The sequence below is a fragment of the Falco naumanni genome, chromosome 4, assembly GCF_017639655.2.
Source record: "Falco naumanni isolate bFalNau1 chromosome 4, bFalNau1.pat, whole genome shotgun sequence".
NCBI classification, from domain to species: domain Eukaryota; kingdom Metazoa; phylum Chordata; class Aves; order Falconiformes; family Falconidae; genus Falco; species Falco naumanni.
In genome coordinates, this window is record NC_054057.1 from 46,159,322 (window position 1) to 46,177,436 (window position 18,115).

The following is an 18,115-nucleotide window of genomic DNA, read 5'->3' on the forward strand; positions in this document are numbered from 1 at the left end:
CATATTAGAGTAGAATAGTAGACAATTTATACAGTGATTTATTAATGATGATGAAATTTCTTCCATGTTTTGATTCACAAGTATCTTATTTCTCAAAAAAAGTATAGAAAGTATACTATACCTGCAGAAAAAGGTAAAGGATTCTGCATTATGCCTTTTAATAGTTAGAACAATGTTCCTGGGAAGAAGAAATACAGATATTTAGAAGTTCTGATAGCTTTTCAGAAACTAAAAATAAATAAATAAAAACCCCCAGAATAGCAACAATAGTTTTCCCAAATTATATTTCAGAATGGATCCCAGTATGCCCATACCTCATGCAAAAACACCACCAGATTTTTAAACCAAGCCTTTCTCTGGATCACACAACTAACTGAGGCTTTTTGTAATTGAAACCCCCTGTTAAAGCCAGAAAAAAGGACATGTCATTAATTCCAATATGACAATATGTAGGGTTAAGGAATCATTTTCTTTCAAAAATGTGACTGTATGGATCCTATATAACTGACTGACAATCAGAATCTTCCGTGGATGCTACAATGAAGATACTCGATTGCATTTGTGAAGCAAATATTACACTGCCACCTCTCCTGAATTTAACAGTGGTATTTATCACAAAATCTGATGCATAATCTTTGACATAAAATGGCATTACATCAAGTGGCTACTCAGTAACTTAAAAGCTGGCCATTTCTTTCCAGTGCAGTCAGAGTGTGTTGCTCAAGCTTTGGTAAAACACAATTCAAGTCAAGTAAGAAAGACACAGTATAATATGACAATGACAATACAAAATTGCGTTATTATCCACTTAGATTTTGTTTATCATAAAATGGTTTAGCTTTTGGAATGGATGCATAATTACTTCATTCGGCTGACCACCACTAACATGTTAGAAGTCATGCTGGGTATAAAACTATCATTCTCCTGATGCAGTTGGAGGCTTTGGGAAGGTAACAGAAGAGTCCACTGACTGACACAGATGGGACTCCAACTACTTGGGGGTTTACTTGGATCTAGGCTTTCATACCAGTGCTATCAATAACATTTCCCATGAGCGGAGCCAGCTGGAGTTTACTTACTTTCCTGGCCAACTTAACAGCCAGTAGAATCTTACACAAAGAATATTCCAGACATGCACTCAAGAGCCCCCTTCTGAGCACATGAAGCACTAAAGGATTGGTTTTGGACAAACGTAAAAATAGTTAGGGCAAATTCTGATGCAACTGCCGAACACAAAAATAAGTCTTGAACATGTTTCTTTACTATCATGCAAATGACTCTCAAAAAGCAACGGTGATCTTCCAAGAAGGAGATGGTTCTATGGGCAGCAGTAAAGTACAAAAGAGCCAAAACCAATCCCACTTCCAGGAAGTTGAACACCAAAGCATAAAAGGAAATTGAGTGTGGCTGCTGTGAGGAGACCTCTCACACAGCAGACAGGTGAGGCTTTTTGGTACCTGTATCTTCTATGCTGAGCCATAGGTAATAAGACGTATGTCACAGCACCTCCTGGCAGAGGCTTGCCGATGGTATCAGCAGATCCCAGGCTGTCTCAAAGAGCCTCTGTCCGTGGTACTTAAGCAGTCAACCTCTGATCCCTCAGACCCAGGATACAAACATATGTCGGCTCATCTACATGTAGTTTCATGTTGTGGTGACACATAGAAAACTCCCTCGTAACCTACAAGAAGAGAACAGATCACATTGATGTAATTTTGGAATTGCAAAACACTTCTAGGAATCAGCATGGATTTTCAACTTGTCACCCACAGTGCAAAGCATCCTTCTTTAAGGCCGTATTGCTCAACAAGGTATTTTTACAGGATCAAACTCAGAAATTTTTTTCCACTTCAAAATACCCAACACTTGAAAACATACTGAAGTAGTTACAGCAATGAGTATTCTTGTAAAAACAATGTAAGAAATGGTGTTCAAATGAAAGTTCTCAAAATTAATATTCAGAAGTCACTTACAGATTTTAATGATCCCTCCCAGTTGTAGGAAGCATTAGATCATTTCAGAGGGTGCCTCACTTACAGTTACTAATTCTTCTTAGAATTATAGCAAGTAAACCAGACTTCAGGATACAGATCAATAATTCTTAAAATATCATGTGGAAATACAAGCTCTACATCTTCCTCTGAGCATTCACAAACCCTAACACTAGGACAGAAAACTGGACCATATAAATCCAAACATTCTGCAGAGGTATTTCTGGTTTGAATTCAACCCTAAATACAGTAAGATAATGGTCTTGATCTAGAAAATACAGTACTTATTTGACAGGCAAGTATATTGATCTGCTATTGTTAACTAATAAAAAAAAAAAAGTGTTATTTGTAATTTCTCAAATTAACTTTTTATCTTCTAGCTTCATTAATATTTTTTTTTATTGTTGTTACACCAAAGAACCTTTCACCATCCTTTATTTTTGCAGATATTTAATCAAGTAACCTTCCCTTTTGGAAACTGAACAGCTCAAGACTTTGAAGTCAGCACAAGATTCTTCTTATCACCCCTTCAGATTCTTCTATCCATCATTAATATGTATGACTGTATTAAAGCATGTTTTCTTTGAATACAAACACAAAGCAAACCACATAACTTTGTCCTGTCTACATTTTGCACTGTTTTCGAAATTATCAACAGTGATACTGTCTTTTTGACCACTGTCTATTCTTAGGACCAGTCCCACCACAACTTCACTAGAAGTACAACTATTGGTGTTCCTTTCTCATTTCTGACATCTTTCAGCTATGCTCTAACAAGATTAGCAGATACTTAATATCTGCATACATTTGATGCATGTCCTAAACAAAGTGCAGCCTTATCAAAAAGTTCTGAAATTGTGAATCAAGGCACAGTACAGAAGCTGAAGGATATAACGTCTATAAAGTTAACTATACCTGCTCTCAGCGGAATTATATTTTTTTTTCATTTGACTATAAATCTGGCTTGTCATGACTACTTCCCATAAAAAACCATGTTCATGTTCAAAAAAGAGCCAACCTTAGAAATTATTAGCTAAATTCTCATATCCAGAACAAATTTCAGGTCGGACACCACTAATAATTCAGGATGTCCCTTTGTTTTTATTGAGCACTGAGAAGGCAAACATTCTTACAGTCTTCTTTGGTTATATTTGAGTCCAATACTGGTTCTTTCCAAATACAGAAGATGATACCAACTATTTCTATCTGGCATTATCATAACTTTTTCTCCAAAGAGCCTTCCCAATGATACAACTTTTAAAATTCTATATAATCTTAAAATCTGTCTTGCTCAGTTTGTAACTCTACCACAGGACAATAAATAAAATCATTCAAGGCACAGTACTTCAGAACTCAAAACAGTTCTCTTGAAGTCTGCTGCTGACTGCTCAAAGATGGGATCTATTACAAGAATTTCAAGCAAAGTAGACAAAATTAAAAAGTGAAATTTATCTTAATGCCACAAAATAATCCCTATCATGTCTGTACTTCTCCTTATGCTGCCACAGAATGAAAAGATAAATGATTTCCAACTAGAAGAAAAACTATCAAATAAACTGGAAAAAGAATACACTGCAAATTGGTCTTAAACAACAGAATGAAGCACAGCACATACATGTAATAATTCAAAAGCAATTTTCACAGAAAGATACCCATAGGACTTTTATATGAAATTGGTGTCCTGATAGACAGACTGAATCTGAATATCGGGTGAACCCAATTAACCTAATTTGATGCTTGTCCATACTAAGACATTTATTTCAGATGTTACACAAAATCCTTTAGGATACTACACAATAAATGACAAACAGGCTGTAAAGGTTATGACATTAATTTTACTGTCATTCTCATGCTTTAAGCAGACATCAAAACTAAAAATCGCATCCTCTGGGAAAGAACTATCTGAAAGTAATTATAGTACTTATTATCATAACAGTATTAAATCAAACCACTACGACCCTAACTGAATTTATTTTTGGTACCTTTTGTTAAAAGAAAAAGGCTTCTCAATGGCAACTGCACCTTATAATGTAGTGAACATTAGTTCAGGTACTGGAAGAAAGCATTAAATCAAATCTTAGTATTTCATATTAAGCTTAATTATGAATTTTGGTCTAAAACTAAGCATGCAGAGAAGTGTTAGTCAAATATTATTACATCATTTCATTTCAAAAGGAAAACATTCAGCTAAAAAGAAAAATTAAAGTTTTGAAAAGACGTTCTTCTGACAGAAGCCCATGAATGTCCATTTATATTTCAAAAGCAATTTTATTGACTTAATTTTTCACACCTGTTCTTTCACATACTGTGCCATCTTGTAAATGACAGTGCCATGCAAACATTTCCCAAAATGTAGAAACATTTCAAATGAAACCAAGTTTCCCAAAAAACATGAATGAATCACATCAGCATAACTTCCAGGAAAGTTCGCAAAATCCATTGGTATTTAAAGGCTGAGACAGACTTGAAACACAAGATTGAAACATTGCAGCTATGCAAAAATACTGAGGAAGGTAAAAGTGACAAAGACAGACTAGTGTAACACACAAAAGCATTTGTTCAAGCAAGTATATTTGCCAAAAGCCTGCAGTGCTTGGCTACTTTATAAAATCAAGCACAAGGCATTAAGCCAATTTGTTTAAAAAATAAAAAACCCTGCAAAACCCCAAACCCCAATGACCAAGCAATAGCTGATTTGCATTTCTAAAAACCTGCAAAAAAAAATATCTGCATTTCACCATCCAAATCTTTAGTCACAAAAAGTCTGATTTATTCTTACTCAAGGTTTTCTGTTTTAAATAATATTTTCACACTAGGATTCCATCTTACATCAGCAGATCCTCATCCTCCTATTCTATATCCAGAAAAATGCACATAGTCACAAACAACAGCTTTCTTACATTAAAAATTGCATACTGCTTATGCTTCCACACTTAGGTAATTAAGCAGGGAGAAATGTGTGACCGTGGCAGAATTTTTTTGGCTGAGCCCATTAGGTGACTTCAGCACCCAGCCAAAAAGAAACAGAAGCCTCATTGCAGCTGGTCACTTTTCCCAGTACAAACCCAGCAGAACCTAAAACCCAGGCTATTTTTAAATTTTTGGTCATCCTATGAGATGGACCAGTCCAAGTGCATTTCCTGAACTTCAAGCCTTACATGCACTGAATGCCACAGTGGCAATCCTGGACAAAAATTCTTCCCCTCATACTCTGTTAGGTGATGTATAGAATGGTTGGCTGGTATGCCCGCACTATGCCCATCTGTCAGAGTGGAACTGTGCCTACACGACAGGTTCTATGCTACTTTCAGTAACATGTTGCTGATAATGAAAGCTTATTTATGAAACAACACAGGGCAACTTCAAGTTTGACTTGAAATTAAAAGCAAATGAAAAGCGATTGCTTTTCATGAGGAGATAAATCTTTTGATATTAACTTCTAAGGTTTTTCAATTCTATGAAAAAAGACTAGCGCGCACACTGCAAGAAATGAGGATGTTCCACACATTTTCTACTATTGCACATAACCCAGCATACAGTCTCAGTACTTCTTGTTTTACACCTCTAAGTATCTCCAAGAGAGCAAATTCAAGAACCTGCAAAAAAATTTATAAAAGCTAAGGTTCTCCAAAGTACACCTGGGAGAAGAGAAGGTTAAGGAGCAATATGGATTCTTCATTTTACAAAGTCTAAATGTATTAAATTGTAGTTGAGCAGTTTTTACAACTGTAAATAATCCCAACTATTTTCCATTTGAGAAAACAACTCCATTCTGAAGAACTAAAAAAAGAAGAGCAAGGCACAGCACAGTTGCTACTATACCTAACATTAGACAATTCGTAGAATGCCAAAAAAACCCATCTTTTTTTCCAAATTTCAAATTTGAAATGACAGATTGTCATTTTGTTTTCCTTAGTAAATACCTTCTCAGTAGTACTGTTTTGAATTCCACAAATTGGAGTCCTGTATAAGTTCCACATCTGTATTAGACATTTTTGCTATTATTCTGTATTAAAAGGTCAAAGCTTCGGATTTTAAAATACAGTCTTGGATCTTACTGTTGTGAAAGTAACTGTGAAATGATGAACCAGTACAAATTGCTACATTTTTTTCTGGATTTTAAGGGCAGCTGGAAACAATAATTCTGGAAAATACAAACTACTCATTTAATTTTTATAAGACACTACATGAAATCTATGTTGTTAATAGTTCTTACAATTTAAATTCAAATTAATTCAGTATTTTTACAAAACCCCAGAAAAAGAAACACCTAAAACTCTTACTTGGCAATGACTACTCTAAAATTTATTTCAAAATTCAGACTATGTAATTCCTTCTACTCCTGTTCCACCTCACCTGCCATGTTATCCTGGTCCTAAACTAAGCATTAATCTATTGCCAGGATCCAGGCTGCTCAGAAGTTTTGCCACGTTTCTCAACAATGCAGTTTTATAAGACAGAATCTATATATCTTAATCTGTTAGCAATATGTAATGTCATTCATAGTGGAACTGCAGTACACCATTATGATTTTTAGTTTGCAATGCCTGATTAAATTGTGAGACTTTTTTATTTTACTGTTGTTCATAATTAATGACCGCTTTTGTCTAATAAGGACAGAATACATTATTTATCTTTCATTATGTATCTGCTGCAGTACATTAGCTTTCTTTCCAGATAAATAGTATCACAAATACTAAAGAGAGATTTCATTGCAGTTATATTAAAACCTCATAGCATCAGAGAAACATCTGCAATTGTGTACGCAGCTATTCCCATAATCATTCACGTTGGCAGGGACTGTGCTAGGTCATGCCATCCAACTTCCCGGCTTAAAGCAGGGTCAACACTGGACTTAGGGCTTCGTCCACATGCATCTTGAAACCCTCCAACCTCAACAAATGCCTTTCAAAAATCAAATTATATTTACCACTTGACAACAAAGGATAGCCTGAAAAATCACGGAAACATTGGGTCCATGTACATAGGACAGATGGTTCCAGCAATTCCTGCTGCAATGTTCTTACCACACTACAGATTTAGCTAAAAAGGTACTCAAAAAAACCCTTCCTTGTACATTACTTGCTTTTTTCCCCATCTTCCTCAACTTTGACATTTGAGGAATAAGCTATTACTGGTAGCGTAATGACAATTTTCCGGTGAAAATGAAGTTTTAGCATTCTGTTAATTATCAATGTAGACTACAGAAATAACCAGCCAGGACTGCAATGCTGAAAGGAAAGCAAGTGTTCTATGTTCTTAATGTGGTAGTCCTAACATATTTTTGAGATATTTGATACCTCAGAACTCACACAATCAAAATGTATTTGAATGTCTCAGGTAACACAGCCCCAGAAATTCCATTAATGATTTAAGGATTAAGACAAGAGTATGACACACTTACTTGCACAATCTGACTGACTTAAGTCTGACATGTGGCACTAAAGTCTTCTCAGAATCATAGCTGACCCTTACATTACGTAACGACTAAATAAAAAACAATCAATCCCGCTTAATCACTTCTTCTATTTTGACTATGGTATTTTGGGTTATTTGGACATTAATCTGAATCCCTCAGATAAAACTTACGGTGTCGTTCAGGAAGGATTCTGTACAGGGGTTTTATTAGTTTCATAAAGTCTGGGCATGTTGTTAACATTGGACTTAGAAGAAAGCTAGTCAACATAAACAAAAAGCAAGAAGACAAAAAGAAAAATCACTCCAAACTTCACAAAGGGAATTGCCTTTGCAATTCTGACTCAAATAATGGAATTATTCCTGACTTCACAGCTGCAAACTTGGGTGTAATACTAAATTTTGCCATGGTGCTAAATAAGTAAAGTGAGCATCATCTACAGTTGTTTCTGTAAGAATTTGTCTTTAGAAGTCTGCTTTCAGTCAGAAAGCTACATTCTGACATCTATAATGTTTGTACAGCAAAATCCCTCATACAAAAAACATACCGCATTTTAAAAACGTTACTTCAATGTGTCATATTAACAGACTCAAGCAAAACAAGCATTCAAGAACAGAAAAATAAATGAATGAATAAATAAATAAAAAGAACTTACTATTACATGGCATAAAGGACATAGCGGGAAGGCAAACCTTCAACTGCCCGATCAAGCAATAAATGACGTAGGCCAATATAGTATTGTATATGTTAATGTAAATTACTATTTTTTTATTCTCATATATTTTTATTTTTTTATATTTTTTATATATACAGGATGTTAAAATTCACATCGCCTATCAACTAACGACTTTTAACAGAACATCCCTCACAAGGGGGTTCACCTGTAACACATACATTTCTAAGGCCGAAGGTAAAGAAACAAGGAAGAAAAAAAGGGTATTAGTGTCAAAAAAACCCTAACGCCACCCAATGCCTAAAACCAATCAAAGCAAACTAGATTCTAAGGCCTAATTTCTCTCAACCAAAAAAGCTCTTAATACAAATTATACACTGAAATATTTAGCTTCTTACATTTAAGGAAAAAGACCTAGTTTCTTCAGCTGAACTCAGAAATAACCTGTACATTCTGCAGGATAAGAATTCACAACTGTTGTGAGACACAGCTGGTCCTTGCACATTGCCCTGTACTAAAAAATATACCAGATAACTAATCAGAGGTTGTACTAAGAACTTTTTCAACGGGTTTGGGGCTACACTGATTCTGCCCCCAAACTCTGCCTCTAACATTGCTAACCTAGACTGTGTTTCAGGGCTAAGGACCTTTTCTTCTGGATAGCTAGACATAGAAAAAATTATTTCATTTTCTTCATCTTCTCTCTCACTGATCTGCTCTTCCTACTCCTCCTCCCGCTCTTCCACTGTCCATGCTTGCTTAAGCTGCACATTCTCATGAGTAAGGCGTCTCTGTTCCCCAAGAACTTCTGCATACTCATAAATCTGAGCTTCCAGGAACGCAAGATCTTTATTTCTTTCAGTGTCTCTTTTGCTTCCTTTTGTCTTTAGATTCTTAGCAAACAGGGAAGGATCAAGTGCTTCTAGAGATTTGCCTTTAGTGCTAAAAAGTCTCTGAGCACGCTCTTCTAGAGTCCTGCCACTTAGTCCCAGGGCCAGTAAAGGTGATTTTAACCTGTCCAGTCCCAGGGAGGCCAATTCCTCCCAAGAGGAAAACGCTGAGAGGTCCAGGTGGGCTCCAGCATGAGTGAGAGCTTTTTTAAAGTACACTTTAAGGACACATATACTTGTAAAACCAGAGATGTAAACAGTTGGATTTTCTTAATGATGCTGAACATTGAAAACATTGCCCAACTATGAATTATATCCTGTGTTTCCCAAATATGATCCTATGCACCACAAAGTTGAGAAAGGAATATGTACTTAACAGGTCACACTTAAAAAAACCATAAAAATCTAATGACTGGTGTAAGTAACTGAAATCCTATATGACTTCCACATTTACTGCCTCCGAAGCATACAATAAACAGTTCTACACTGAAAGAATCATCAGATATTAAGTTTACAAATTAGAACATAGTCTCACTGAAAGACTCTCCTAAAACACAGAGTTCCAGACTTAGTGCAAAAATGAAAAGGTCACATTTTATATAAATTCTGCCACAGCAAGTACCTTACATTTTAAAGAACACTGCATAAATTTTATACTTGTCGATAAAAAGAATTCCCAATACACATTCAAATTTAGCTTGCAAAATTAAGGGCAGTTCAACTTCCACAGCCCAAGTGGACTACAGCTGTAGAACCCTTGTGATAACCGCAGCAAGAGAAGCAATCGCCCAGCTGTGTGCTGAGCACATGCAGAGGAGGCATCCTCCTCCCTCCCTACTGCTGCTGTGCCCAAACTATTTCATACAAACCCCAGCAGAGAAGTTCAGCTGTTCACCCACATTCTTTGCTCAGTCACATCCCTCTCATTTTCTGGGAAAGGGCTGTTAATGCTTCAATGGATTCTCCTGCACCGAATGTCCCAGTTCCCTGGTTGGGAGCTCCTGGAGATCTGACCCAATCGACAAAGGAACTGCTGGGCCAAAGTGACTGGTATATAATTTAAGAGTGATCAGAACATAACAAAGTATATTTTCCAGACAATCTAATATAAACACATTTCTTAATAACAATTGTAAAATTTAGAGAGAAAAAGACATTCCATAGACTTATCTAGATTTGGTGACATTGTTTGATTGATTAGCATCCAGAAACAACATAAAATAGCAGCTGTTGTTCAAACTGGTATGCCATTCACCACGCAGTAAACAGGACAACATTTGCAAGACATAGTGTATATCCATATTCTATGATTTACTTAAATGATACCTTTTTTGCAGGATTTATTACTGTCAGCGCAAAAACCCTCACACAGATAAACATACAAAAAAGAATAAATCAAAGTCTAACTGCCTTCACTCACTTATCTTGTGTTGTTGTCATTGTGCAAATAGTCCTTGCCAATATAATTTTCATTTTTGTATCCAGCACCCTGTTTGTTGCTTGAAAAATGTTAAATGCATAGAGCTTCAAAGACTATCGGACACACTTAATGAAGTGTCCTCAAAACATGTTCACAGAGAAAAAATGTGAAATAAACATGTCAGAATTATTCCTGGCCACTGTCCAGCAACCAGCTGTGGTGCACAGACTAAGCTAACCCTGGGAACATTCTTCTTCCTCTACGGGCCTCCAGCTTTGCCTTCTGTTCCTAAGGATATTTGTATTCCTAATTCATTCAGTTAAATCTCAAACTAAGCAAGACCAAACTGAATTAGTACTTCAAGAGAAAAACAATTAAGCATGACCAAGCTTTTAAAGTAACTAGGTTTTTGTGGTTTGACACACAGTACTTTCTCATTAATTTCCCATAAAAAACATGCCGTGGGACACCTATACAGCTTAAGTCATGTCAAGTCTTCAAATTCTAACACTGAAGTTAGAATTCACTTAAGATAATTAAACAACCAAATCTCTATTCTTTTTTAATAGTGGCACAAATTCCTACATGATGGCCAGATTCAAACTTCGGTAGTCATATTCACTGTCTCTAAATTTCAGTGGAATTTTAACTATTTTGAGACAACTCTCTCTGTGCATGCTTGAGCAGTAAGAAAGGCCAAGCTCACCTGGAGTTGCAACTAGCAAGGGATGGGAAAGGTGACAAGACTTCTTCAAGTATACTGGCAACAAAAAAAAAAGGCTAAGGAAAACGTGGGCCTAATGCTTAATGGAGAGGGGGACCAGGTGACAGAAGACATGGAAAAGGCTGAGGTACTAACATAATGTCACCAACAGTAAATGAGATGCAGTTCAGTAACATAATACAACCGGACATGTACAAATCCATAGGATCAGAAGGATGTATTCATGAGTGCTGAGGGAGCTGGTCAGAGCAAGGATGCACTCTAGCATCTTTTAAAAGTCATGGCATCAAGGGAGATACCCAAAGACTGGAAAATGGCACATAGCACACCCAGCTTCAAGAGAGGCAAGAAAGAGGAACAGGGGAACCACAGGCCAGTCAGCCTAATCTCAGTCCACAGAAAGGTTATGGAGCAAAGCCTCCTTGAAGCCATTTTCAGCTGAGGGACAGGGAGGAGGCTGGGAATAGCCAGCACAGATTTATCCAGGGTAAATCATACCCAACTAACCTAAATACTTCCTGTGAAGAGATGATTAGTCCTGTGGATAAAGTGAGGGCAGTGGGTGTCATTCGTCTTGACTTTATGAAGGTCTTTGACACAGTCTGCCATAGTCTTCTCACAGCCAAATTGGTGAGACATGTACTGGGAAGTGCATGATATGGTGCATGGGAAAGCAGCTGGACTGTCAGACTAAAAGAGGGTGGTGATCAGTGGTTTAAAGTTCAACTGGCAGCCAGTTACCAGTGGTATTGCCTCTGGGATTAATCCTGGGGCAAACACCATTTAACATCTTCATTAATGACCTGGATAATGCAGTAGAGTGCATGCCTAGCATGTGTGCAACTGACACAAAATTAGGAGCTGGAGGGCAGGACCTCTATTCAGAGGGAAACTAGATAGGCTGGAGGAAAGAGCTATCAGGAATGTGTGAAACCCAATGAGGGTGAAGGCAAGTGCAAGAGCTGTCCCACAGAGTAACCACACGCAGCAGTTCAAGGTCTGACTTGCCCATTTGGATCAGCATTAATTATGCAGTTCTTTAAATCTTCACTGACAGCATACTACTATCTGCCTTCTCAAGGTGCTTGTATTATACTTTCTAAATTTGGGCACATTAGCTCCCCTTCCCCTCTAGCATTCTAGAATTTCTCCACTGTTCCATGATATGTTAAAACTCAAAATTAATAATTCATATAGCTTCAAAGCTTTTTTTTTTTTTTTAGTATCTGTAGGTGTCAGTGCAGCAGATTTAAAAACATTTAACATTAATAGTTGCTGGTACAGCAATAATATGTTCTTTCCATCACTAATGATGGAGGAGGTGAGATGTAAAAGCATAATCCAGTCTCTTTCTGAATACAGAACATAATATTTATTGAATATTTATGCCTTTTCCTGCACATCAGAAAGTTATCATCCTTGGCCATTATTGGACTTCTATCGTTACTAAGCTTTTGTATCCGTCAAGAACACCCTCTATATTTAAAGAAATCTATTGTACCCTACTGCCCACAGATTTTTATTAATATCTTTACCTCCTTAACCAACTGTCTCCAAGCCACATAGTACTTGCCATCAACAGCTCCCCATTCCTTAAACTGTATTGCTAATTTCACTCCCCTTCTTACCTTGTTTTAACCAAACAAATCATGTTTCTTAAGAGATTAATTGCTCTGGGAGTATCTAAATCAGCAAGCAATTGTCAAGTTAGTCTGATTCTTATGCTCAAGTATTCCTTGTTTTTAAAGTTTGCTCTTCTTCTAAAGATTAAAGTAGGAGATACGTGCATGCAGAATTTGTTCTTGGCTCCTAATATGCAAAGTTAGGTCACAAAGTTTTGTTCCTAACACACCTGCACTATTTATTCTACACGCATCAGAAAGAAAACCTGTACAGAATTAACCAGAATAACACGGCTTTTACTCATTAGAAAACTGTCTCATATATATATATATACACACACACACATACACAAACAAGTATTTTAGAAGCTTTGTAAACTGATCAGTGGCCACTTGATTTATCAGCACAAAACTCCCTGTACATGCAGTGGGCTGAACTCTCCTAACCTTCCCTGACTCAATACAAAATGAGTTTTAAGGGACTACTTTCTAGGATCTGAATTACAACTACAAAAATCCTCCAATGTTAAAACACTGGCACAATAGCACTCTACTTGTCTTCTGAATTGTGAGAACTGTTAAAGGAGACAACAGAATGTTTAATATACAAGACCACAGAAAATTCTGTAAGATTTTGTTGTGACAATTTAGATTTCACAGAGGTCCCCCAGTAAAATGCTCATTAAAAATGTTTTAACATACAAGTTATTTGGGTCCACTAACATTTTCATTACAAAGCTGTGATTTTTTTTTTTCTCTCAAAAACTAGCATTAAATAGCAAAAATATACAAGTCTGGACAAAGAACAAGATATCCCCTAAGACTGAGATAAGAGTTTTAATACGGACAGAACATTAGTGAATGCATTTCTGTAAAAATTAAAATGAACGCTTCCTTTGCAGTGAAGCAGAAAACCCTGCATATTACTTCTATCACATTCACTTTCTCTCTGTAAAGTCCATTTGCCTTTCACTAATAGTGAAATAACTTAAGATCTGTGTTGTAAACTTTTTATTATTTACATGCATACTGGTGCATGCCAACAACCTGCATCATCATCTGCATCAAACATTCATTCACTCATCCAGCCCAATCACTTTTTTTTTTTTGTTTGTTTTTTTAAGAGCACTGGAAGGGAGCCAGAGAGAGAAAAATTAACAGTGATAACTCCCTTAGACATTTCCTACCTTTCTTTTACAGATATTTCTGATCTGTGTGAATTCACTTACTGCATGCAGGCCTCATGATCCATAGCATGTAAATGTCAATGACCATGCTACAAACCTGAACTGAATTAACCTTAAAATAGAAAGATGTAATGGCAATGACAGTCCTTTAATTAATCTAAAAAAAAAAGGTATTTCCATTCCTGACAGTTATTTTTAAAGATAAATAGGTAACTCATTTTTTTGGTATCTCAGGCTACATGCATACATAATTTGTCAGTATTTGCAAAACCGTCCACTGCAATAGCTATAATACCTACTGTATCTAAAGATGCTGAAAATCCACAGACTGGAAACCACATTCATTTAATAAGATGGAGGAATGAGCTTTAAGTTTCTGAAATGCAAAGTTTTGGATAGGACTTGTAAAAGAAACGTCCAATAAGTAACACATTTAGACAATATTTATATACATTTAGCTGATCACACAGAAAAAATAAAACTACTTTTAGACCAGATGACAAGAACAGAATTCTTTCTACAGGAGAAACACATGTATAGTAAAGATGCAGTATATTCCTGTTTCCTAATCCCTTTCAAATTGTAAAATATATTTTGAAGTTCTCTATTTTCATGACTGTCCATCTAAAATCATATAATTAAAAAGCCTTAAACATACAGACAGAACTTCAAAAAATGGGGGGTGTACATCATCTCAAATGTTAAAAATGTGATGCTTCATTGTCTCTTGGCACAGAAAAAAATCCCAGCATATCTATCACTGTATTTAATCCACTTTTCCTCATTTGCTAAATAGTAGTATCTAAATGTGGTGAACTAGGCAGTAAAACTGAACATAAACGCAGGAAAAAAACATGCCTGACAGGCTTAGCCAATCTACAGGGCACAGAAAATGTTTTAACTAGTCAGTAACAGCTACAAAAGCTATTTTCATCACTGAACTTGCATGCTTTCTGTAAATGGTCAAAAATAACAGACACCTGGGATCTTGTTTGTTACACTACTGTAAACATCAATAAATTGGAAAGAGCAAGGGTGTTTACAGGGTTTTTTCCCCTTCAAAAATCACTGCCTATTTTATTTAGTAAAAATTCTGTGAGCATGTGTAAGCTGAAAGCATGCTTTGTGAACTTTGAAAAGAGATACTTTCAAAAATATATAAATCATCCAGAAACAAAAAAAGGAACTGTTAAGTATTAGGTGTAAGTGGAAAAATTATCACCCCAGTACCCTAATCTTCTTGTTCCTCCTTCCAGAACAAAACAATGGCACCTGCAATTCATTAACAAGTAGGAACACATGCACTGGTTTCAATTATTTCAGATAAATAACAAATCATTTTTTTCTCAGTGGGTATGATTCAGAAACCAAAAAGTTTGTGCACATCACCAGCTCCAGGGCAAGTCTACCAAGTAACTCATTATAGTGGTAGATGTAATCTAACCTGAAATGACTATTTTCAGTGCCAAGTCTTTAATGCACAGTTGTTTTGACAGCTGAGTATTATCTAACTTTAAGCTGCATAAATAATACCCATTTCAGTTTTTAAACGAAAGATGGCAGTTTTACTCAGGATACCTGTTTTTTCTCCTTACAGGCAGTGCTCAAACCAAGAAATTCTGACTGGGTAGTGTAACAGAATAATAATCTTTGTCTCAAGTAGCAACTACACAGTCTGACAAACTGTTCCATTCCTCTTCTCTTCCTCATACACATTTTTGACAAACTAAGAAATGTGTTTCTATTAACATTTCAAGAACATTTTTGAACTTTTATGCCAAATACTTTCATTTTCAGGCAACAACAGGCAGAAGAGCATTTAATTCTTCTAACACTTGTGTTGTAAAAAACCTATTTCCTACCAAGAACAGGAAACCACAGCTGCATTGCCTAATTTTTCAACATTCCACCCTACTGTATGTTGCCAGTATTTTATAGGAGGGCTTACAGGTTTTGAGAGGGAAAATACAGCCATGATTTAACAGTCTTCCACAGTGACAGGGAAGCTAAAGAAAGAACTGGTCAGGAATGTGCAAGTCAGTGGCAGCCTTACCTGTAGTAGATGGTGAATCTTAAGATCCTGAGAAAAGTAATCAAGACTAATAGCAAAACTGCAGTCCTGGACTTGAGGAAACATTTCTGTTAATTCAGAAAGCTAGCTGCTGTGACCCCTTTGAAAGGGCCGCCTTGAAACATAAGGGAGCTCTGGAAAACTGGTTGATATTCAGGGTCAACCTCTACAAAGTAAAAGAATGGTCCAGCATTTTGACATGCAGCAGGTGTTGGAAGAAGCCAACACAGATTAACACAGTACTCTGAGCTCCAAGACAAAAGAAGCATACACAAGGTAGAAAAAGCAGCAGCTCTAACAGGAAGAATACAGAACCATTGCCTGGGGGCACGTACATAGAATTAGCAAACCAAAGATCATTTGGAATTGCAACTAGCAAGGGAAGTGAAAGGCCAAGAAAAGTTTCCATAGATACACAAGAGCAAGCTGAGGGAATTGAACACTTCCGCCTATTCTGCACTTAGAAGGCTGTGCTCATGTTTGGGTTCCTCACAGACATACTTAAAAGGAGTTCAGCTGTAGGAAGAGAAAGCTAAGGTGGGAATCTCACTGCTGTCTTCACCTGCCTAAAACAGGAGAGTGTATGGAATACGACGGCAGACTGTCCTTCAGGCTACAAAAGAGGAGGAACAGGAGGATACAGACAAGTTGCCAAGTGGGAAATCAAGATATTAGAAAAAAAAAACATTCACAGTTAAAGTGGTCAAACACTGGAAAAAGGTGTCCAGAGGCTGTGTAGTATCCCTCCATGGAGGTGATCCAGACTCAACCAAACAAGACCTTGGACAACCTCACCTAACTATGAAGGTAGCCCTGTATTAAGCTGGGTATTTGAGCAGATTACCTCCAATAGTCCTTTCCAATATAATTTTTTGACGATTCCATAATAGGTACCCACAAGAGCATATTACTTTTGGTGCATCCTTTTTCAACTTACTAATTTTGCTTTCCAACATCTATGCTTTTTAAATAAATGATTTAAATTAACTTTGATATTACTGATTTCTAAAACCTCTTACTGTCTACCATAGTATCCTCACACCTTGTCCCTCTTCATCTCTGGGATTTCTGCTCTGTCTTTCAACCCTCTTTCTCCCTAAATCATCAATATAGAACATCAATAGGAATGAAAATAGGTAAATAAATTCAAGAATAAGTAATAGCAAAAATATGCACATCATGTCAGTAAGCATTAATAAATACACAGGAAGACAAGAAATTAAAATGCAGTACATACATAGTCACTTTACAAAGGACTGCCATAATTTAAAGATATTATGCACGCTTAATACTTACCTAAGAATTAAGACTATTGCCAATTCCAATAAAACCATCAGTGTTAATACATTTACATATAAAGATATATGTATGTAATGTGTATGTAAATAAGAAGAATCAAAGATGAAATTTAGTCCACAAAAAAGCTGACATGGAATATAAAACTATTTTGAAGTCATAAACTTATCTAAGTAGCCCGCCAAATCCAGTATCTAGAAGAAAGATCCTGAAAGACAGTTGCACAACCAGCATGTGTTCAGAGATTCCCCCATCAGTGGATACATGGCATGGAGGATACAAGAAATCCAAGAAACCTTAAAGAGTCAATCATTCTTTTTGCACACCACTGGTAAACAACATATTGGAGTGTTAATCAACATTTCAGCAGTGCTTAATACTTGTTCAAGTCATGCAAGCAAGCCAGGGACATAAAAATTGCCCTTAAAACTCTCGTCAAGAGGCACTCTGACTAAACTTCAGTTTATGAACGTTTAAAGTGAGAAACCACTGCATTTAAAAACAAAGTGTCTGCAGTTCTATGAAATGTGCTATTACACCTGATGTGTGTTAAATTTGTTTACATGTTACTTTTTATAGCCAGTTTCAAACTGAGGCACCTAATCTTTCCTTAGATAAGTGAAATGAATTAATTACTATCAAATCCTAGACATATTTATGCATTTTGTCATAACAGTAATTTACATGTCTTCTCAAAGAGAGAACTTGTAGAACTGAATATAAAAATACAGTTGACTACATTGTCTGAAAGCTTAAAAGCTCACTAATTCAAATTATTCCTTAATTCTATAGCAACTTGTTAAAACCAAAATTACTTTCTCTGCA

General features: G+C 36.3%; 1 protein-coding gene across 9 annotated transcripts in view; it reads right to left on the reverse strand.

The window, feature by feature from the left end:
* The window catches only part of ZNF438 (zinc finger protein 438), a 57,679-nt gene that overhangs the window by 22,835 nt on the left and 16,729 nt on the right, over nt 1-18,115 (reverse strand). For 6 of the 9 annotated variants that reach the window (XM_040589527.1, XM_040589529.1, XM_040589520.1 and 3 more), the window contains 2 exons: nt 1,458-1,681; nt 122-178 (listed from right to left, as the gene is read on the reverse strand). In XM_040589527.1, the coding sequence (XP_040445461.1) occupies nt 122-149 (28 nt within the window). In that variant the 5' untranslated portion in view covers nt 150-178; nt 1,458-1,681. Of the gene's footprint in view, nt 1-121; nt 179-1,457; nt 1,682-3,973; nt 4,046-14,222; nt 14,300-18,115 lie in introns of those variants that run through there. The other 3 variants (XM_040589521.1, XM_040589524.1, XM_040589525.1) reach the window with 3 other exon arrangements.